At 43.2% G+C, this 17,858-nt stretch overlaps 1 protein-coding gene across 1 annotated transcript; it reads right to left on the bottom strand.

The window, feature by feature from the left end:
• Positions 1-744: 744 nt before the first annotated feature.
• akap17a (A kinase (PRKA) anchor protein 17A) lies at positions 745-16,399 on the bottom strand. Its single transcript, XM_084085451.1, has 9 exons — positions 16,275-16,399; positions 14,471-14,818; positions 12,517-12,735; positions 11,675-11,887; positions 9,053-9,201; positions 7,988-8,228; positions 5,722-6,006; positions 4,990-5,214; positions 745-4,828 (listed from the first exon to the last, which is right to left on the bottom strand). Exons 2-9 carry the CDS (start codon positions 14,795-14,797, stop codon positions 4,403-4,405), a joined length of 2,085 nt encoding a protein of 694 aa, XP_083941577.1. The 5' UTR covers positions 14,798-14,818; positions 16,275-16,399; the 3' UTR covers positions 745-4,402.
• Positions 16,400-17,858: the final 1,459 nt, after the last annotated feature.

Genomic DNA, 17,858 nt, shown 5'->3' with positions numbered 1-17,858 from the left:
TGTTGATTTGCTGCTTCCGGTCAGTGGTTCTAAAAAATGTTCATGTCAAGGACCCCCAAATTGACACTTATTAGCCCACGGACCCCCATTTGAAAAGATATGCCAGGGACCCCCATAAGAGAAGATTTTACCGCTCTAGCAGTGATTCTCAAACCATTTTAATTAATCTCTGAGACCCCAAATTTATATTGTACAATCAATGTTAATTTAACTCTGAGTGTACAAATGGACCCGACAAAGTTGTTCGTCAATGGGAGACACATAGGTGTAATGAAGTTTCATGGATGCACGTTAAACAGGGCATGAGTTATACCTGTAATTGTGTTTTGTAATGTTTTAAAAAAAAATCAAAAATCATTCTATATCAACTATATCATCTATATATTCTATATCATTCTATTCTTTTTTGCGTCGCAATATCGCGTCGCGGATGACGACATTGCCATTCGAAACTCAATTATCTAAAAACACAGATCAAAAAATAATAAAAAAAACAGGATTGTGTTTCTTGAGTCTTAAACATCATTAAAATAGGATCTGGGTGCAAAATCGGCAAAGCTGCCCTTTAAAGCTTTTATTAGCCTATTCTAGAGTATAAGAATTGCTTTTCACAAAAATGAATGAATATTGGTTTCATACACACACACACTTTTAGTTTTTTTTTACCATTTACAAAACTGCTCAATGAACCTTAGGACAAAATGTATTTAACCAGTACGGCCACTACAAAAGAAACAAATCCAGTACCGTTTTCAGTTTTTCATTTTATTTAACAAATAAACATGGGCCAACTGTGTGCAAGACATGCGCTAGTCAAGGGGGACTGTGTCCTAGCATTGCTCAGACAGACTTTACAATGGTAATTCAGCGTTGAAATGTGTCCCTGCACACAGAAATTATAGGAACTCACTCTTTGACCAACTGTATCATCAATAAGGCAAAGAATCAGTCACTAAATTGTACAAGGTTTTGACTAGAAGCTGGTCTGGTTTCCAGAACAGTACTTTATCCCCCCCGTTTGGTATACAGACCCCCAGAACTCCTTGAGTGTACAAATGGAACCAAATGGACCCTTAAAAGGGTCCATTTGTACATTCTCAGAGTTACACACTTATAAGGGTCCATTTGGTTCCCAACTATCATTCATTTAACTGGGGACTCTCGTCTGGGAATCCCTTAAGGACCCTTGAGGGTTCTCAAGGGGAAACCACTTGAGAACAACTGCTTTATGCAAGACTAAAAGAAAGCTAATTATTTCCTGTTAAAAAGGAATTTCTGTCTTAATCCATTACCTGGGATTCTAGCCCAAGATTAGGGTTAGGACCAATTATCGAATACAAGTGATTTTAAATAAGAATACTAGTGACTGACGTTCAGAGTTTGACTATCGTTGCTGTCGGGCAGAACCCTTGTATGTCCATATTCCATCTTTTTGTTTTTATAAATCAATGCCCTGTTATAAAAAATAGCTGATCCACAAGCTCACATTGTGTCATGTTGCGACACATTACGAGCTTGTAGATCTGCTATTTTCACTATTTAAAAATAAAATAAAAAATGTCTACTATAATGACACGCCACAAAATAGGATTGACAGGTTGAACGTGGTTAAGTCTGTCTGTGGGGTTTATAAATATTTAAATCAATGAAAAGTATTAACAAGAGCTTGTGACTAAAATACAATGGATCCCATTGGAACACAGGTTCTTATTTCCATTTCCTGAAAGGAAAACGGTTTTGGGCATACCAAGGTTTGCTGCCCCGACTGCGACCATATCAAAGTATTATTCAACACAAGGCAACCCACTCAACTTCTGTGCCAGGGGCTTTCCCTCAAACGGGGTCATAAGTTCCGACAACAAACTCAAACAAGTTGACCGAGGAGTCTGTGGTTGAGTCCACTGCTGCACGGTTCTCAGCAAATTTCTGCACAATTTACAACAAGGAGGTCAAGAAAAATATTTGAGGCAGCTACAGTACTGTAAATGGAATCAGTCGTTCCTGTGTCCCTCTGCAAAAATAAAGGAACAGGTTAAAGCCGTATATAAAGTATTATAATTATGGTTATAGTCAGCATTCAATCTTCACAGATTTCTCATTCTAACAGCACTCTTTTTATTTTTCAAGTAGAGACGTTATGCAGCGTACACAATCCCAACTCTAGCTCAGTGGTTCTCAAAGTTGGGTCCAGGGACCCCCAGGGATCCTTGAGGGGGTTCACAGCAAAATGACTGAGTAACGAGTTTAAGGTGCAATGATACTTTGATAGAGGTTTAGGATGTGTTATCACCTTGCCATCATGTAACTGCAAATATGGATGCGATATCTTCCAATAGCTGCTCCATTTATTATAAATTGATATTCCATAAATAGTCTCCTCATTGACTTGCATGATGGCAAGGTGACTATACAACCTCTTCCCTAGTGTCATTTCATTTTAATCATTAACCCGGTTTTATACTTCAGCTACATCTTGAATAGGGAAAATATTTGAATCATTTTGAATCATCTTAAGACCAAATATTCTCTGTGAATTTCACGGCTGGCACAAATCTTTTCAGATGGGGGTCCGTGGTCAAATACATATCGATTTGGGGGTCCTTCACATGGAAACGTTTGAGAACCACTGACCTAAGCTGTAGTGAATCAGTCTTTCAGTCTTTACTGTGTGAAGTATCGACAAAATCATGCCTGAACCAGCAAAGTCAGTGCCAAAGAACTGAGCTTGTGGCTGCTGCTCTGACTTCTTTCCTACCACATGTAAGTAATGGCTGCGCACTCTGCAGTATCCTATGATCAGGATACTAGTACTGTACGGTCCAGCCAACTGACACTGACTGAAAACTCATTACTGCATTCCTACATTTGTGGAATGCGCTCTGCACCAGAAACCTGTCTGACGTCCTAGGATTTTAAACGATTCCGGTTCCTTAACGATTCCCTCTTAATGGTCCGAATTCCTTAGCGGCTCCCTTTAACTGCTTTATACGGGTCCATTTGGTTCCATTTGTACGTTATTATGGTGGTTCTTGAAATAAAAAAAAACACTGGTATTGCAATTGTATAGCAGACGTTAAGTCCACATTACCAGCTCTGACAGTGTGATTAAAAACCCGGTTACGGAAACGGTTCCGAATGTGATGGATGCTGGATCCGGTTCCTCCGGTTCCCAAACCTAGTCTGACATTAAAAGAAGAGGTGAACTTCAGGACCACAGCTGTAAGACATTCACAAGACTGGCTGCCTCCAAAACAGGAACAGGGGAAAATTTTAGGTAAAATTCTTATGTGATGAGTGCAATCGTTTTGAACTTTAACCATTTGAACCCTAGCATCCCTATTCTGGGGCTGACATTTGGGGGTAAAAAGCCAAAAGGCTATTTTCCGCAAAGATAGGGGCCTAGTATTAGAATCATTGGGAAACCGGCCTACTAATTATAGGGTTTAAGTGGTTAATAGGTGCTTTTTCACGCTGAGGATAGAATGGGGCAGAGTTAACCTACGTATGTTCCCACATGGTTGTGCTAGTTTAGTACAAGCTCTAGAGTAGGCTGTCAATGTCAATCCCACAGTTATCTAGTTAAACCCTCTATACTTAGTAAAACGGACCCAAGTTGGCTCTGTACTTTTGGTCTGCTTGTTTCCTTTAACACCAAATCTCTTCTCCGAAAATAGCTGATCTACAAGCTCGCATAGTAGACACGTTGCGAGCTTGTAGATCGGCTAGATCAGGCGGCTTTTCCCCCCAAAATAGGGATGCTGGGGTTCCAGTGGTTAAGCAGCACCCACCGCCCTGTTCACATTAGCCATTTAGGCACTGCGTTTTCACCCATTTCTGGGGCGAGCCCTGCTCCAGAGTTACACAACTAAATAAAAACAAACACAAATATCTTCTCTCAAACATTGTATGGAAACTTTTTGTACAGTCAATGGGATATGAAATGTATACATTCCACATGATGGACATTCATGATAGAAATGATGGCCAGTGACCCCAGGGCTAAACTCTTCAGAATAGGTCAGATGGTACCAGTGTGACCCGTGAACATCAATCTTTTAGCCCATGGAGAAACTTCTCACTTAGCCCAGGGCTGAGAAGGGACTAAGCCCTGGACTACGTGTGAAAGCACCAAATGAGAGTTCTTTCTGCACTTCTTTGTCCACCCGTCCATCTCTGTGTGACTGTCCGTGTGTCTTTCTGTCTGCATGCCCTTCTCCACTATGCAGCGGTGGACCCGTGGAGGGTCGCTCTCAATGAAATGAAACTTATAGAAATATTTCCAAATTAAACTCTACTTTGTTTTGAAGCTAATTATGTGGTCTTCCAAGTGGACAGGCTTTCTGGTTCAAAGCTAGACCTCGCCCCCGCCATCTCTCCAGCGATAAACAACATATTTCAGACATTAGCGTCGTCTCCTGTCCCTGCTGTAGCTGCGGCTGTGACGCCTGCTCCTTCGCTCTCCGCGGCTCCGGCTCCGCCGGTCCCTGCTCTTAGAACTGCTCGCCGAGCTGCTCCTGCTGCCGTACCGGTGGCGGCGGCGGCTGCTGCTGTGCCTGTGGCTCCTCCCTCTGCTGTAGCTCCTCCCCCTGCTGCTCCTGCTCCTATCGCGGCTGGAGCTTGTGCTTCTGCTGCTGCGGCGACGGCTGTGACTCCGCCTCCTGCTGCTGCTGCCGCCGCCACCGCCGTGGTGGCTGCGGCGGCTGTGGCTCCGCCTTCTGCTGTGGGAGTACCGCCTCCTCCTCCTCCTCTCCTGGCTGTAGGACCGCCTCTCCCTCGCTCGCTCCCTGCTGCTGCGCTCCCGGCCGTCTCTCCTCTCCTCCTTGTAGGGCTGCGAAAGAAATCATTTGATTATTTTCGTAGCGATTAGTTGATTGTTTTGGGGATTTTATTGAAAGAAAAAAGTCAAATTGAATTTATTTATAGTAAAATCAATTATATTTTTTTATAATAATTTAAATCAATTAGTTAAATTAACTGTTGCACCCCTACCTCCCGGTCTCTCCTCTTCCGGTCCTCCCCGCCGCCTCTCCTCTCCTCCCTCGCTCCGGAGGACACTTTCTTCTTCCTCTCGGCCACCTTGGAGCGCACGCTGGACTTGGGCGGCTGCCCGCCGTCCTTGTCCTCCTCCTTCTTGACTCTGTTCACCGCCGGGGCCAGGAGGAGACCCAGGATCACGTCACTCCCCAGACCAGAGGACGCCTCTTCTCTGTAGGCCTGGCACCACAATGACATTTTAGTGTCATACAAATAATTGCGATTCATGATTTAACTGTGTTTAATTTTATACACACACACACACTATTTTTTTTACCCCCAACGATTAAACTCAAATAATTGTGATCAGTCGATGATGTAGTAATGGTACCAGGCAGTGTTGCCATGTCTGCTTATTATACGTGACTTTGGGCTTATCTTTCTGTAAAGTTGGTTGTAAATTATTGGTAGTTGCTTATTTGGGCTTGTCCGCCTTCCCCCCTCATCAAAAAAGGTTTTGTGCCAGGGACCGCCGCATCAGATTTTTGTTGTTTCGCATGTTTTTCAAGATTTGTTTGAAAATAGCCTACAAGCTTAGAACGCTAGATCCACCATTTTCAAATAGCCGCTGTATATAGGTTTAAAGTGCTCATGTGGCCTATAGTTGCTTCCTTTGGGCTCGTTTTCATAGACCTGGCTGCTTATTTCTCTCGCAAAAAATCTGGCAACGCTGGTCTGGGCCTCTACCTCTCTGTGCAGGGCTTCGTCCTCCTCGGCGGCGGCTCCTCCTTCTCCGCTGCCCTTCTTCAGGAGGTTCCCCAGCAGCTTCTCGCGGAGCTCCTTCTCTTTGCGCTGCAGCTCCAGGGCGCGCTCCTTCTCCGTCTCCACGCGCCGCAGCTCCTCCTCCTGCCTGCGCCGGCACGCCTCCAGCTGCTGGAGGCGGGCCAGCTCCTCCTGCTGGCGGGCCTGCTCCTGCCGCTCGCGCTCCTCGCGCTCCGCCCGCTCCTTCTCCTGCTGCTGCTGCTTCAGAGCCTGCGGAGAAAAAAACAGTTAATTTGTTAATGCAGAGTTTCTCAAACTTTTTAATTTCACGGACCCCCAGTTTGATATGCCCCCTCCAACCACTCTGGATATGTGGTGCCACTGTTGCAGGTCCCCCAAGCAGCGATGTTTCACCCTAGTGTTATTGTGCTATTCCTATTGTTGTTATTCATGTTGCTCATTATTGTGTAAGTGCGGGATGTACTTGCACTTTTACTCCACTACAATTATTTGAAAACTTAAGTTACTTTGTAGATTTTGATTATTATTACAAAACAAATATTAACCACTTCAGCCCTATATAGATTTCATTTCATTTGAAAATAGCCGATCTATAAGCTCGCTACGCATTGTGAGCTTGTAGATCTGATATTTTCAAAAGATTTGTATACATTTGAAAACTTGTGAAATGTCTGCATAATGAGTACTTTCTACTTTTGGTACTTTAAGTACAGTTTGATACCAATACTTTTGTACTCTTACTCAAGTAAATTTGGAATTACGGACTTTTACTTGTAACAGTATTTCTACATTGCTGTATTGATACTTTTACTCAAGTAAAGAATGCAAATACTTTTTCCGCCACTGATATGTGACGGGAGCGTGACAGAATCACGGTTGCTAAGGTAGCATTGGACAATCGCTATTGGGGACTTGGTGAAGTGCGATTCTACAGTACAAGGTTTTGACTATAACTTGGTCTGGTTTACAGAACAGTACTCTATCCCAGTGGTTCTACCTTATTAATTTCCACTTTACCTCCACTTTAGTATGCAGACCCCCACAACTCCTCCATAATAAAAAAAATTACACTTTCAGACTTACAGACCTATCATAAGGGTCCATTATTTGGTTTCCAAAACTTCCCTGGACTTCTGTCAAGGACTCTGCAGGTATCTGGACACTACTTTGAGAACCACTGTGCTAATGTGTTTTTGAAGCTTACCCATGACAAGCCTGGTGGTTTCTTGGCACTCAGCATATGTCTAAAGCAATAATGTGTTGGGGTTTTTTTGCAACCAAAATCAGTTTTTCAGATGAGCACTCACGGAAAAGTGGTTTGACTCAGGGCACACTAACAGAGACGGTTTGCTGGTGTGCATAAAAATATCTTTAGAGATGTGCAGAGTGCAAGAAACCACCAGGCGTTTCATGGTTAAGCTGAAAAAACAACCACATCAACCACACAAAAACACATACATTTTGCCGAAGTGGGTCTTTAACCACTCTCAAACCGACACCCTTATTTTGAGGCATGTCTATATAGGCATATGTAACCATTTAAGCCCTATTTGGAAACAGCCAATCTACAAAGCTCACAACGCATCAAGCTTGTACATCGGCAATTTCTGAACATTTTTGACATTGCTGTCATTTGAACATTGCTGTCAATCAATAGGCACACCCAAAGTAGGACACAAATCAGGACACATCGGCTACATAAATGCTGATACCTTTGTCGTCAAAAAAGTCAAATAATGACCGATCTGTATGGGTCTGACTCAGGGCAGGAATTTCAGGGAGGCCACGAAGGCCATGGCCGTCGTTGCCCCTCAAAAAACGGCATGCCCTGAGGCCACAGTGGCCTTAATGCCCCAGCTGACTATACCACTTTCTCCAGTGTCATGTAAACACCCATGTCTTTTGTTGAGTCCCCATCTTTAAACCAATCCAGTAACTATGATTGGTGCCGGGCTCAGCATGGATCAGATTGTAAATACCATAATGTATTTATTTCACTGCAGATAAGTCTACATATTACATTTAAAATCATCCTTAACCGTTAAATTGACTTAATTATTTCAATGGACTAAAATCTTGTTTTATTTGATGGCCTTCCTGCCCTGGTATTTGGCCTTTGTGCCCTCAAGAAATGGACAACACCAAAGGCCAAGTGGCCTTGGCCCTAAAATTACAATATTCCAGGCCTGGTCTGACTCTAACACACACACACACACACACACACACACACCTTGGCCCTGGCCAGCAGCTCAGCGATGAGCCGGATGGACTCCAGGTTGCGCTGGGCCAGCAGCAGTCGGCGCTCCTCCGTGGCGATCTTCATCTGCAGCTTCCTCTGCTCCTCCTCCTGCTGCCGCTTCACCTTCTTCAGGTTCCTCCTCTCCTCGCGCTCCCGCTGCTTCTGCTCCTTCTTGCGCAGACGCTCCTCCCGCCTCCTCTCCTTCTCCTCCTCCTCCTGCTCCTTCTGCTTCCTGGAAGTCACAAACGTCTGGTTGACCACTTAAAACCTCACAATACGTTGTTGGGCGGAGTCCCTCAGGGCTGTTTTCGCTCTACATAAACACATTGACTGCCTGAGATTAAAACATCGCTTTTCATCCCCATGCCAGCGTTTTTTTGGAGAGCCGCAGAAACCACGTTGTAAACACGGAAGTAAACACATAGTGTCTGGGGGGTGGGGGAGGGTCTCCTCTATCCACCGGAGCAAGAACATTTTTACCGCGATCGGCCATTTTGTTGCTATCGCCCGTTGAATAAGGCTCGTTTTCACACAAAAAAAGTAGAAATCCGAGCTAGATGTGTTTTTCTACACATCCTAATATAGGAGTGGACGGAGGTGACGTTTTTTGGGATGAAGTCACATCCGTCGATTCCTTCTGTCAGCGTCAAGTAATCATTTCTAAGTTGTGTTAGAGGGCCCTCTTGTGGAATTTAACAAAAGAAATACGTTTATATCCTTGGCAGGCAAGTGTTTTTATTTGAAAGGACGTAAGCATACGTCCTTGGCAGGCAATGTATTTAAATATCTTCGCAGAAAATGGCAGATATACAAGTCTCCCCAGAATACGGATGCTGGGGTTTGAGTGGTTAAAAAACACTAATATACTCTTTTCCAATGCAGACACTGGTCTTTAGAGCTGGAGCTGATCTCCAGGCACTGCTCATTGGCTGAGTGCCCACTGCTCCTAAGTCCTAAAAGTTAGGATGGTCAAATGAAGGAGACCAATTAACGGCATAGGGGAAATGTAACTTAACCCTAGTTGAGGGAAGCCATATCACACAGGTCTTTGCGTACCTCTCGTCCTCCTTGCGCCTCTCCTCCTCCTCCTTCTCCCGTCTCTTCTGCTCCTCCCGCTGTCTCTCCAGCTCCTGGAGTTTCAGCCTCTCCTGGTGCCTCCTCTTCACGGAGATCTCACTCAGGTGCTTACTGGTGTCAAAGGCCACCTGGGACACACACACACACACACACACACACACAGTAGGGATGTTTAAATCTGTTGACAAAACCAGTGATTGTCAAACTTTTTAATTTCAAGGACCCCCATTTTGATATGCAGTGGGCCACAGACCACCATTTGATACCATTCTCTGAAATCATGACCCCAATCAACATATTTTAAAATCCCCTGTGTGCTACATCAACTCTGAGAGCGTACAAATGGAACTAAATGGATCCTTATGGTTATGGACCCCAAGGGTCCATTGATTTGGACCCCTGGTGGTCCCCGGACCTGGCGTTGAGAAACAGTGAACAAAACAACACGGTCGGTTTTCCGTGTCGACAGTAAAAGCAGTATTGGAAAATATATATACCTTTTAATCTTTTTTTAAATAGCCACAATTCAAAACATTCGGTTCACTAGTCATGGTTTGGGGCATATATCTATTGTTTGGTTTGGTCTGCTGTATGGCAGCATTAAGGATGCAGCATTTACCTACGACAATAACGGAAAAAAGGTATGGCTAAGCCTGCCTAGGGTTAGGATCACAATTGTTTGTGTGACAATTCATCGTCATCTTAAATTTGTAATCGTGACAGCCCTACGTATGGCTTATGCCAGCGGCAATACTTCCAATATGATGACCCATTTATGAAGACATCATCACCCCAGTGTGCGCGTTGACAGCACCAGGAGAGAGAGCTCGGTAGGAAAGCCTTTTAACAGCATCTCCATGCAGATTCAGACAAGGAAAACCCTGTAATAAAAGCATTGGGGGGTTTATAGCTAAATACATGCAGCCCTATGCAATTTGTGAGGATGCAGGATTTCAGCATGATGAAAGTGCTTGAGCCGTGCTATAATATCCCCCATCGCCGACACTTCAACAACACTAATACATATAACAGCAAATTAATGATACACTTATTAACAGAGACAACTAGGAATTGTCAAAGAATTGTCCAACACGCCTAGGTAGCTCTTAACCTATTAAGACCATCAGATTCTGTGTCATTTTTAGATTTATTTGGCTATTCAAAAAAGCAGATATACAAGCTCATAGCGCAAGAAAAAAAAAATGACTCAGAAGACAGCGAAGGTAGGCAAACACAATCTCAACCAAATGTACCCACTCATTACACCTGGCTTGAATGTGGGCCATAATGTACCAGCACATGAAGCCTGCAATATAGGCTAAGCAAAACCCGTGTCCTGAGGGAGAGATTATTATGGGATGCCGTTCTCGTCTTGCATTACAATAAAACAACCAGGCCAATATATCCGTTTTTTATTCATTCTGTCCTCCTCCCTTTTAATTGGGTGTGTTCTCTCGGTCCGTCTCCTCACGCTTCGGTTTTACACTTCACAATGAGGCTTCAGTCTGGGGATTAAGGGAGCGTCCTGATTCTCATTTCACTAAAAGGCCTTAAAGCTGCCGTGTTATGCTGAACAAGACAATCTCATTATTAAGCCACGCACGACTATCGGTATCACACGCTGAGAGGGTGTATAATCGCACTTCACCAAGTCCCCAACATCGATTGCCCAATGCTACCTTAGCAACAGTTGCGATTCTGTTACGCTCCCGTCTCATATCATAGGAGTCGATGTAAAACAGCCCGCACACACACAATAATTAGCAACATTAACCCATTCAAACCGGGAACGAATCTCTGTCATTTTTAGATTTCTTTGGGACATTAAAAAAATAGCAGATCTACAAGTTCATAGCGCAGTACCAAGTGCCGCGCTATGAGCTTGTAGATCTATTTATATAAAGCGAACATTTGTAACTCAAATCTTTAATTCCGGGGTATTCTACAAATGTCTTCTAAATCCTAACAGTTTTTTGGAAAATGTATTTGGCCTCAAAATATTTTGTTCCAGAGACCCCCAGAAGTTGTAACAGAGTTAAAAATGTTCGCTTTAAAAAATAAAGTGTGTGTGTGTGTGTGTGGGGGGGAGGTTAGCGAACATGTTAAAGTGACATCAAAGTGCTGGTTCATAACCCTTTGGAGAGCTAATGTGAGAGAAATCCACATAGTTGTGAACTGGTTCTATAATTAAATAATCAGTTACAACAGCTTTGGGGCAGCAGAAGTGACTTATGAGGTAGAGCTGGTCTGGGAATTGGTCCCCGATGATCCAGGCTACGTGTCGCCAGGTTAGGTGTCCCTGAGCAAGGCAACCAACCCCCAACTGCTCCCCCATGCGCTCACTCTAAGCAAGCCACTGCTGAGGCAAAGCGGAGATCACTACAAACACCCGTAACCACTTAAAACCTATATAATTAGCTGACAGGGGTCCCCCCAGGCGTCTATACTTCGTCCCCTCCTCCTTTTTTCCCCCTCTACGCCTAATCGCTTTGGAAAAAGATAGCCGCTCTACAAGCTCACAACACGTTGCAACGTTCAATTAATCAAGAAAGTAATCTATAGAATAATCAACAAGAATACAATGCGTAGTTGCAGCCCTACCTTGATGTTGCAGGCGACAGCCTTGCCGTCTTCTCCTTTCAGCATCAGCTTCATGCCGCGCAGCGTGTCCATGGCCTTGATGAAGCCCTGGTATTCCTGGTACTGGACGTAGGCCTCAAAGTTCAAGTGGCCCCCGAAGCTGAACGTGTTGAAGTTCTTGTCCAGCATCTCCTCCCGGTAAGGGTCCAGCATGGGGATGTCCACGTTCCTCACCTACAACACAGCAGGCATGACACACTGTGTTACTCAAGACGGGAGATGGGGGGGGGGGGGGGGGGGGGCAGACTGGTGGTGGTCCTATAATCGTAGACATTTCAGTCAATAATTCTCTACAATAAAATGTTATCTTAATCCATTAAAACTGGGAAACCATCTGTGTCATTTTTTATATTAGCTAAATATATATTAATTTAGTTGGTTATAAAAAAATGGCGATATACAAGCGTATAGTGCGTCACTTCATGCCATGCTATGATCTGCTATTTAAAAAAAAGCATTACTCAAATCTTTGCTTCTGGGGGTCCCTGGAACAACATATTTTGAGATGGGGGTCGGCGGCCAAATACATATAATTGTGGGGGTCCTTGACAAGTTGACAACCAACAATGTTTTTCAGGAAACTGTTAGGATTTAGAAGACATTTGTAGAATCGGCCTCAGGTCTTAATTTGTTAACGGTAAACACTCCTGCTGCTGATGCTCATTATAGTTCAGACAGAGTTGATTATTCTCATCATGGACTTAATTACAATACAACCCAGATGAACTAATGGGACCATTCGTTCACTCTTCAGAGTTGAATTAACTGAGGATTTTACAGCGTATCGCAGTCATTCCACCCACCTGGCCGAAGCTCTGGAAGACTTTGGAGAGTGTTTCTTCGTTGGGTCTGTCTGGGTGCGGGCTGTCCTTCTGACTGAACCAGCGGCAGGGCAGGCCCTCCAGGTGGATGGTGTCAGGCCTCTCCCCGGGCACCGACTCGTTCATGTCCTTGGCGTCACGGAAGAACGAGTCCCAGTCGTGCCGCGTAGGGAAGTCCACCTTGTTCTCTACGGCACGCACCTGAAAACACAGGGAGAAAGGGAAAGAGGTTTAGAAAAACCTTGTGAGTTCCATCCTACTGACATTTAACCACTTAAACCCTATACTCATTTGACTGTATCCCTAATAGTGGTGGGAAAAAAACTTTAATTTCTGTGAACCAACGATTTTGTTCACGGCAATTATCCCTCCAAATGATTGGTTCACATTCAACGTTCAGTAGCGCTTCCGGTCCCGGTGGAGCGCATGGGCTACTATATGCATATACAACTGTGTGCATCTGATCCCACTGACATGACTGCACAGTCTGCACAGAAACACAGCACTGTCATTCACAATCTAATTGTACCATCTTTGCTATATAATAATGTGTAGAAGTAATAAATAACTACAATATATAATGTAAAGTTATTTTTATTAGTCGATAATTATTTCCACAAATGCACTATTTTATACAAAGCAGCCTAAGTCAGTACACTCACATGACTATCGATTTACAACCACGTCTTTAATGTAATGTATGTTCATGAATAGTAGCTGTAGCATACTATTTATTTCTTCTATTCATCTTCTATTCAAAAAGTGTTAATTGACCAGTACCTATCTGTCCTTTGTCTAGGACCATGCATATTTATTTCTTTTGATACTTAAATGTGGTGCTAACACTATCTGTCTTTTGTCCAGGAACAGTAGGCTACCTTTATTTCAATTCAAATAGCAATACGTGTAACGGACACGCAGGGGCGTTTCCATGTTCATTAATGTGTTGTCCCCCTTTATTCTGAAGGGCTTCCTGCCCAAAGCCAGGTCTTTAATGGTTTCCTACCCAAACTTGAGCCACAGAGAATTGGCTCTGATTAGAAGGAATCGCATTCACCTGTGGGGCTGACAACATTAGGTAATAAAACAGCTGTGTTGGTGGTAGAGAAGCAGATACTGCCTCACAATGGGACAAGCATGAAGGTATAAGGAAAATGTGTTTGACATGGAAAGTCTTAAGAAAAGAAACGGAAGGCTTAAGGAAGGACGGACGGCCAAACCTTGGAACAAATTGAGCAAGCAACGCACATGCCACTTAGCACCTAGCTGGAAGGGGAAAAAGGTGATCATTTTATTGTCTGTCATCTTGTACTGTCACTGTTGAGGAATATTTGTTTTATTGTTATCAGTGATCTTATTGTTGGATGTTATGGTTAATGTATTCTAATAAGATGATTTATGTATTGTTGATCTAATAATATAATGTATGGGTTTAATGTGAAATGTCATGGTGCAATTTGCTTTATGGAATTATTGATCGATATGTATTTTATGTTTTTCTTCTTAGTTTCTACGTTGAGTACCGAAATTCAGTCAAGTCTCCAAACCTCTTGTCCAGCTGGGTCCGCTACAATAGGCATGCATGTCTATTGTATAGTGAAAAACTCTACCGCATAGCTGTCTGATGGTCTGTCTGTCGCGGGGGGAACAGCCCGCCCGTCCTGTGTGCGGGACGTAACAGTTTCGGGAAGTGAACGGGTTCGTTCACGTTCACAGCAAAGAACTAGTTCTTATGAACGAATCGATCATGAACGACTCATCACCAATTCCCAAGGACTTGGTACTAAGCCCCCTCCTGTTTTCACTCTACACTAAATATCTTATACAAGCTATATATAGATCTACAAGCTCACGACACGCTGTAGATCTGCTATTTTTTTGCCAAACGTTAGCCCCCTGGACAGGGAGGCTAGGGTTCAAAAGTCAACTGCATTACCTTCAGTATGTCCGTGAAGCCACTGAGTTTGATGCTCTTCCCGTCCAGGCGTTCCCGCAGCACCTTGACCACGCCCTTGTTCTCCACCTCCCCCTCGAAGCGGATGAAGTCCATGGTGCTCTTGGAGATGCGCAGGGCGGAGAACTGCTCCGGAGCCACCATGGCCTTCACCCTCTCCATCACCTCCCAGTTGGAGATGCTCTTGCCGGGCGTCTTCAGCTGGGGCAGTGCCACGCTGACCGTCATCTTGGCGATGGGCTTGAGGTACAAGCTGTGGTCGGCGCAGAGACACAGCGCCTCCGTGGTGTCGTGGACTATGGTGGACATTGTGCCGGACAGGTACGCAAGCTGGGGGGGAGAGAACAGCACAAAGATTAGAGATGTACAGATAACATTTTGTCCTTCCCGATACCCATAACTTGCGTATCAGTCGACACAGAGTACCGATACCAGTGTGTAATTTAGACAAATCTAGGACAGTGGTTCTCAAAGTGGGGTCCAGGGACCATCTGTGTTCCAAATGGACCCTTACAGGCCTGTAACTCTGAGAGTGTACAAATGGAAACAACTGGTCCATTTGGTTCCATTTGTACACTCTCAGAGTTATGGGGGTCCTTGAAATTCAAAGGTTTGAGAACCACTGATCTAGGAATAAATAGAAATTCCAGTATGTACAGTACATAGGTTAGACATAAGGCACATTCAGTAGGTCCACATTTCCATGGATTTGAATAGCTGAAACCCAAGATGGATCACAAACTGTTACTTCATTCAAATACTAGCGTCTCCACTGTGTTACTAACTTTAAACACTACATGCCACGATGTTAACACATGTTCATATTCTTTCTTTTTCCCTCAATCTGCAATACGCTTTGTTGTTGTGGGCTTATAGATCTCCTATCAAGGATAAAGGATAGTCCTTTCTTTCAGGATTTCGTATCTTTCCAAATTAAACGTTGGTTTGTGTGATTGATTGAATACTTTATTAGCAGTTTACAAAAAAAAGCACAGGAAAGTACAGTTCAATACAAGGTCTGTTAAGAGGATTTTAAACCCAAGAAAGCACTATGGTTTGTTTCCATTGGGGTCCTTTGTACTCAATCATAGAATTTCTCACAAGCGAAAATAAAAGATAATACAGAACCACAATGGAAACAAGGCCCTATGGCTTTTATCAAGCTTAGTGCTTTATGAGCCTTCCAGTTTAGTTGACCTTGTATTGTGAATTTGTACTTCCATGTACTGTTGTTCTCATGTCTACCTTAATAAAGTACATCAATCAATCTTTTAGTGTCATCCTTTTAGCATCATTGTATAATCGTACCACTGTACACTTCATTAAGTATTCAATCAATCAATCAATCGATAGCACCGCGTTGTGAGCTTGTAGATCGGCTATTTTCGCTTTTTAACCATTCTGAAAACTTTGACATTTTTCAACCTATAATGAATGTACCTAACCCAAACCCAGGGCACCAGAGGTTAAATGATCTCATGGTGTGTTGTTGTCAGACAGAGGCCAGCGGCTACAGACCCTAACCCCAACAACACAAGGAACCATGACAACAACAAACAAACACTGACCACCAAAAAACCAAAACACATCCACAGCTAACACAGTTAGCATGTTAGCTCGTGCCAAATGCTCTGCCAACACAATGCAGCTAATTACACTAGCGGTGGATAATGCTAGCTAACTGCCTTGTTGTCGTGTGTTACCTAACTATAGCTGATTCACTACGCCTGTGTCTATCGCATGAGGTTATATAACTTTAAAATACGTTATCATAAATTTCACTTACCTAACGTTAGTTAGCCGATAGAAATAGAGGACTAAAAGTCATTCCATAATGGTTTTGAACCACTGACTGCTGGATGAACAGAAGCAGAAAGAAACTGTAGTCCTTCACTTCCGGATGCGGTGAACTTTGAACCGAAGAGTGCCAAGCCAACGACTTGCAGAAAACGAAGCGCGTTGTTAGTCACAACGTGGGGAGTGGCGACCCCGTGTGGAACTAAGTGGTATTATGTGAAGCAAGACAAAGCCCAGCATAATTCACTGATTCTCAACTTGGGGGTCCAGCCAGGGACCACCAGGGTCCCTGACCCATAGAGGTCTATTAGTTTCCATTTTGTACACTCTCATAGTTAAATGGAAACAAGCCATAGGCTTTCTCTGGTTTTAAATCCTTAGCAGACCTTGTATTGAACTGTACTTTCCTGTGCATTTTTTTTTGCAAACTGCAAATTTTGCAATAATAAAGTATTCAATTAATCAATCCAATTAACACTGAGGATTTTACAGTGCAGTTTGGTGTCCCGTCCCAAAGATAAAACATATATCAAATGGGGGTCCGTGGCCTAATGCATGCATATCAAACTGGGGGTCCCTGAAATTAAAAAGGTTGAAAATCAGTTGTTTAATTAACAAATTGTGTGTCTATTATTGCTCCCCAATCTACTGAGTTAATGCTTTTGGGGAGCTTTCTGATAAGCATGTCAATTCTGACTAGTAGAGACGATAATCTGGCACTCTCAATATCTATACGTCTGTTATAACTTAGGAGCAGTGATGGAAGAAGTATACTCACATGTTTTACTTAGTAAAAGTATCAATACTGCAATGTAGATAATACACTCTTACAAGTAGAAGTCCCGTATAATATTCAAAATTTACTTGAGGTCAAAAGTATGTATATAGGATTGAAGTGGTTACTGTTGGCTATGTTTTGTAATAATAATCAAAATCTACAAAGTAACTCGTAACTAAAGTTTTAAAATAATTGTAGGGAGTAAAAGTACAATATTTGTCTCTGAGATGTAGTGGAGTAGAAGCAAAAGTATTGAAAATTGGAAATACTCCAGTAAAGTAAAAGTACCTCAAAATTGTACACTAGGTACAGTACTTGAGTAAATGTACTTAGTTACTTTCCACCACTGCACATGAATAGATAAACCGGGTCCAGCACTGGAACCCTGAGGCACATTTTATTTTGGCACAGTTTCCCTTAAAAGATGAGAGGAATTTACATAATAGGCATGATGCCCACCATGACTTTGTATGTAGGTCAGCTAGCCTGACCACTGCTGACAGATACATCGCCCAAGGCAAATTGACTATTGTAGTAAAACTACATCTTCAGTGTCTCATCCGCCTATAATGACCTCAATAAATCTCTTTGGGCTTACAGAGCAATAAACAAATACAATGAATCCATGAATGCTAAATGTTCGGTGACACAAACACTTTGGCGTTCATCCGCGCAAGCCTGTGGAAATGAATTCTGATCGCTTAGTTAGTTTGTGTGGTTCTGGTTCAATGACATAACAAATACAGACAGTGGCCTCAGAAGAGCTTCGGGACATTTGGAGCTGTGTGGTTATAA

Source organism: Gymnoscopelus microlampas (assembly GCF_963454915.1).
Source record: "Gymnoscopelus microlampas genome assembly, chromosome: 17".
NCBI lineage: Eukaryota > Metazoa > Chordata > Actinopteri > Myctophiformes > Myctophidae > Gymnoscopelus > Gymnoscopelus microlampas.
The sequence above is the reverse complement of the archived record's forward strand: the minus strand, read 5'-3'. Positions and strand labels throughout refer to the sequence as shown.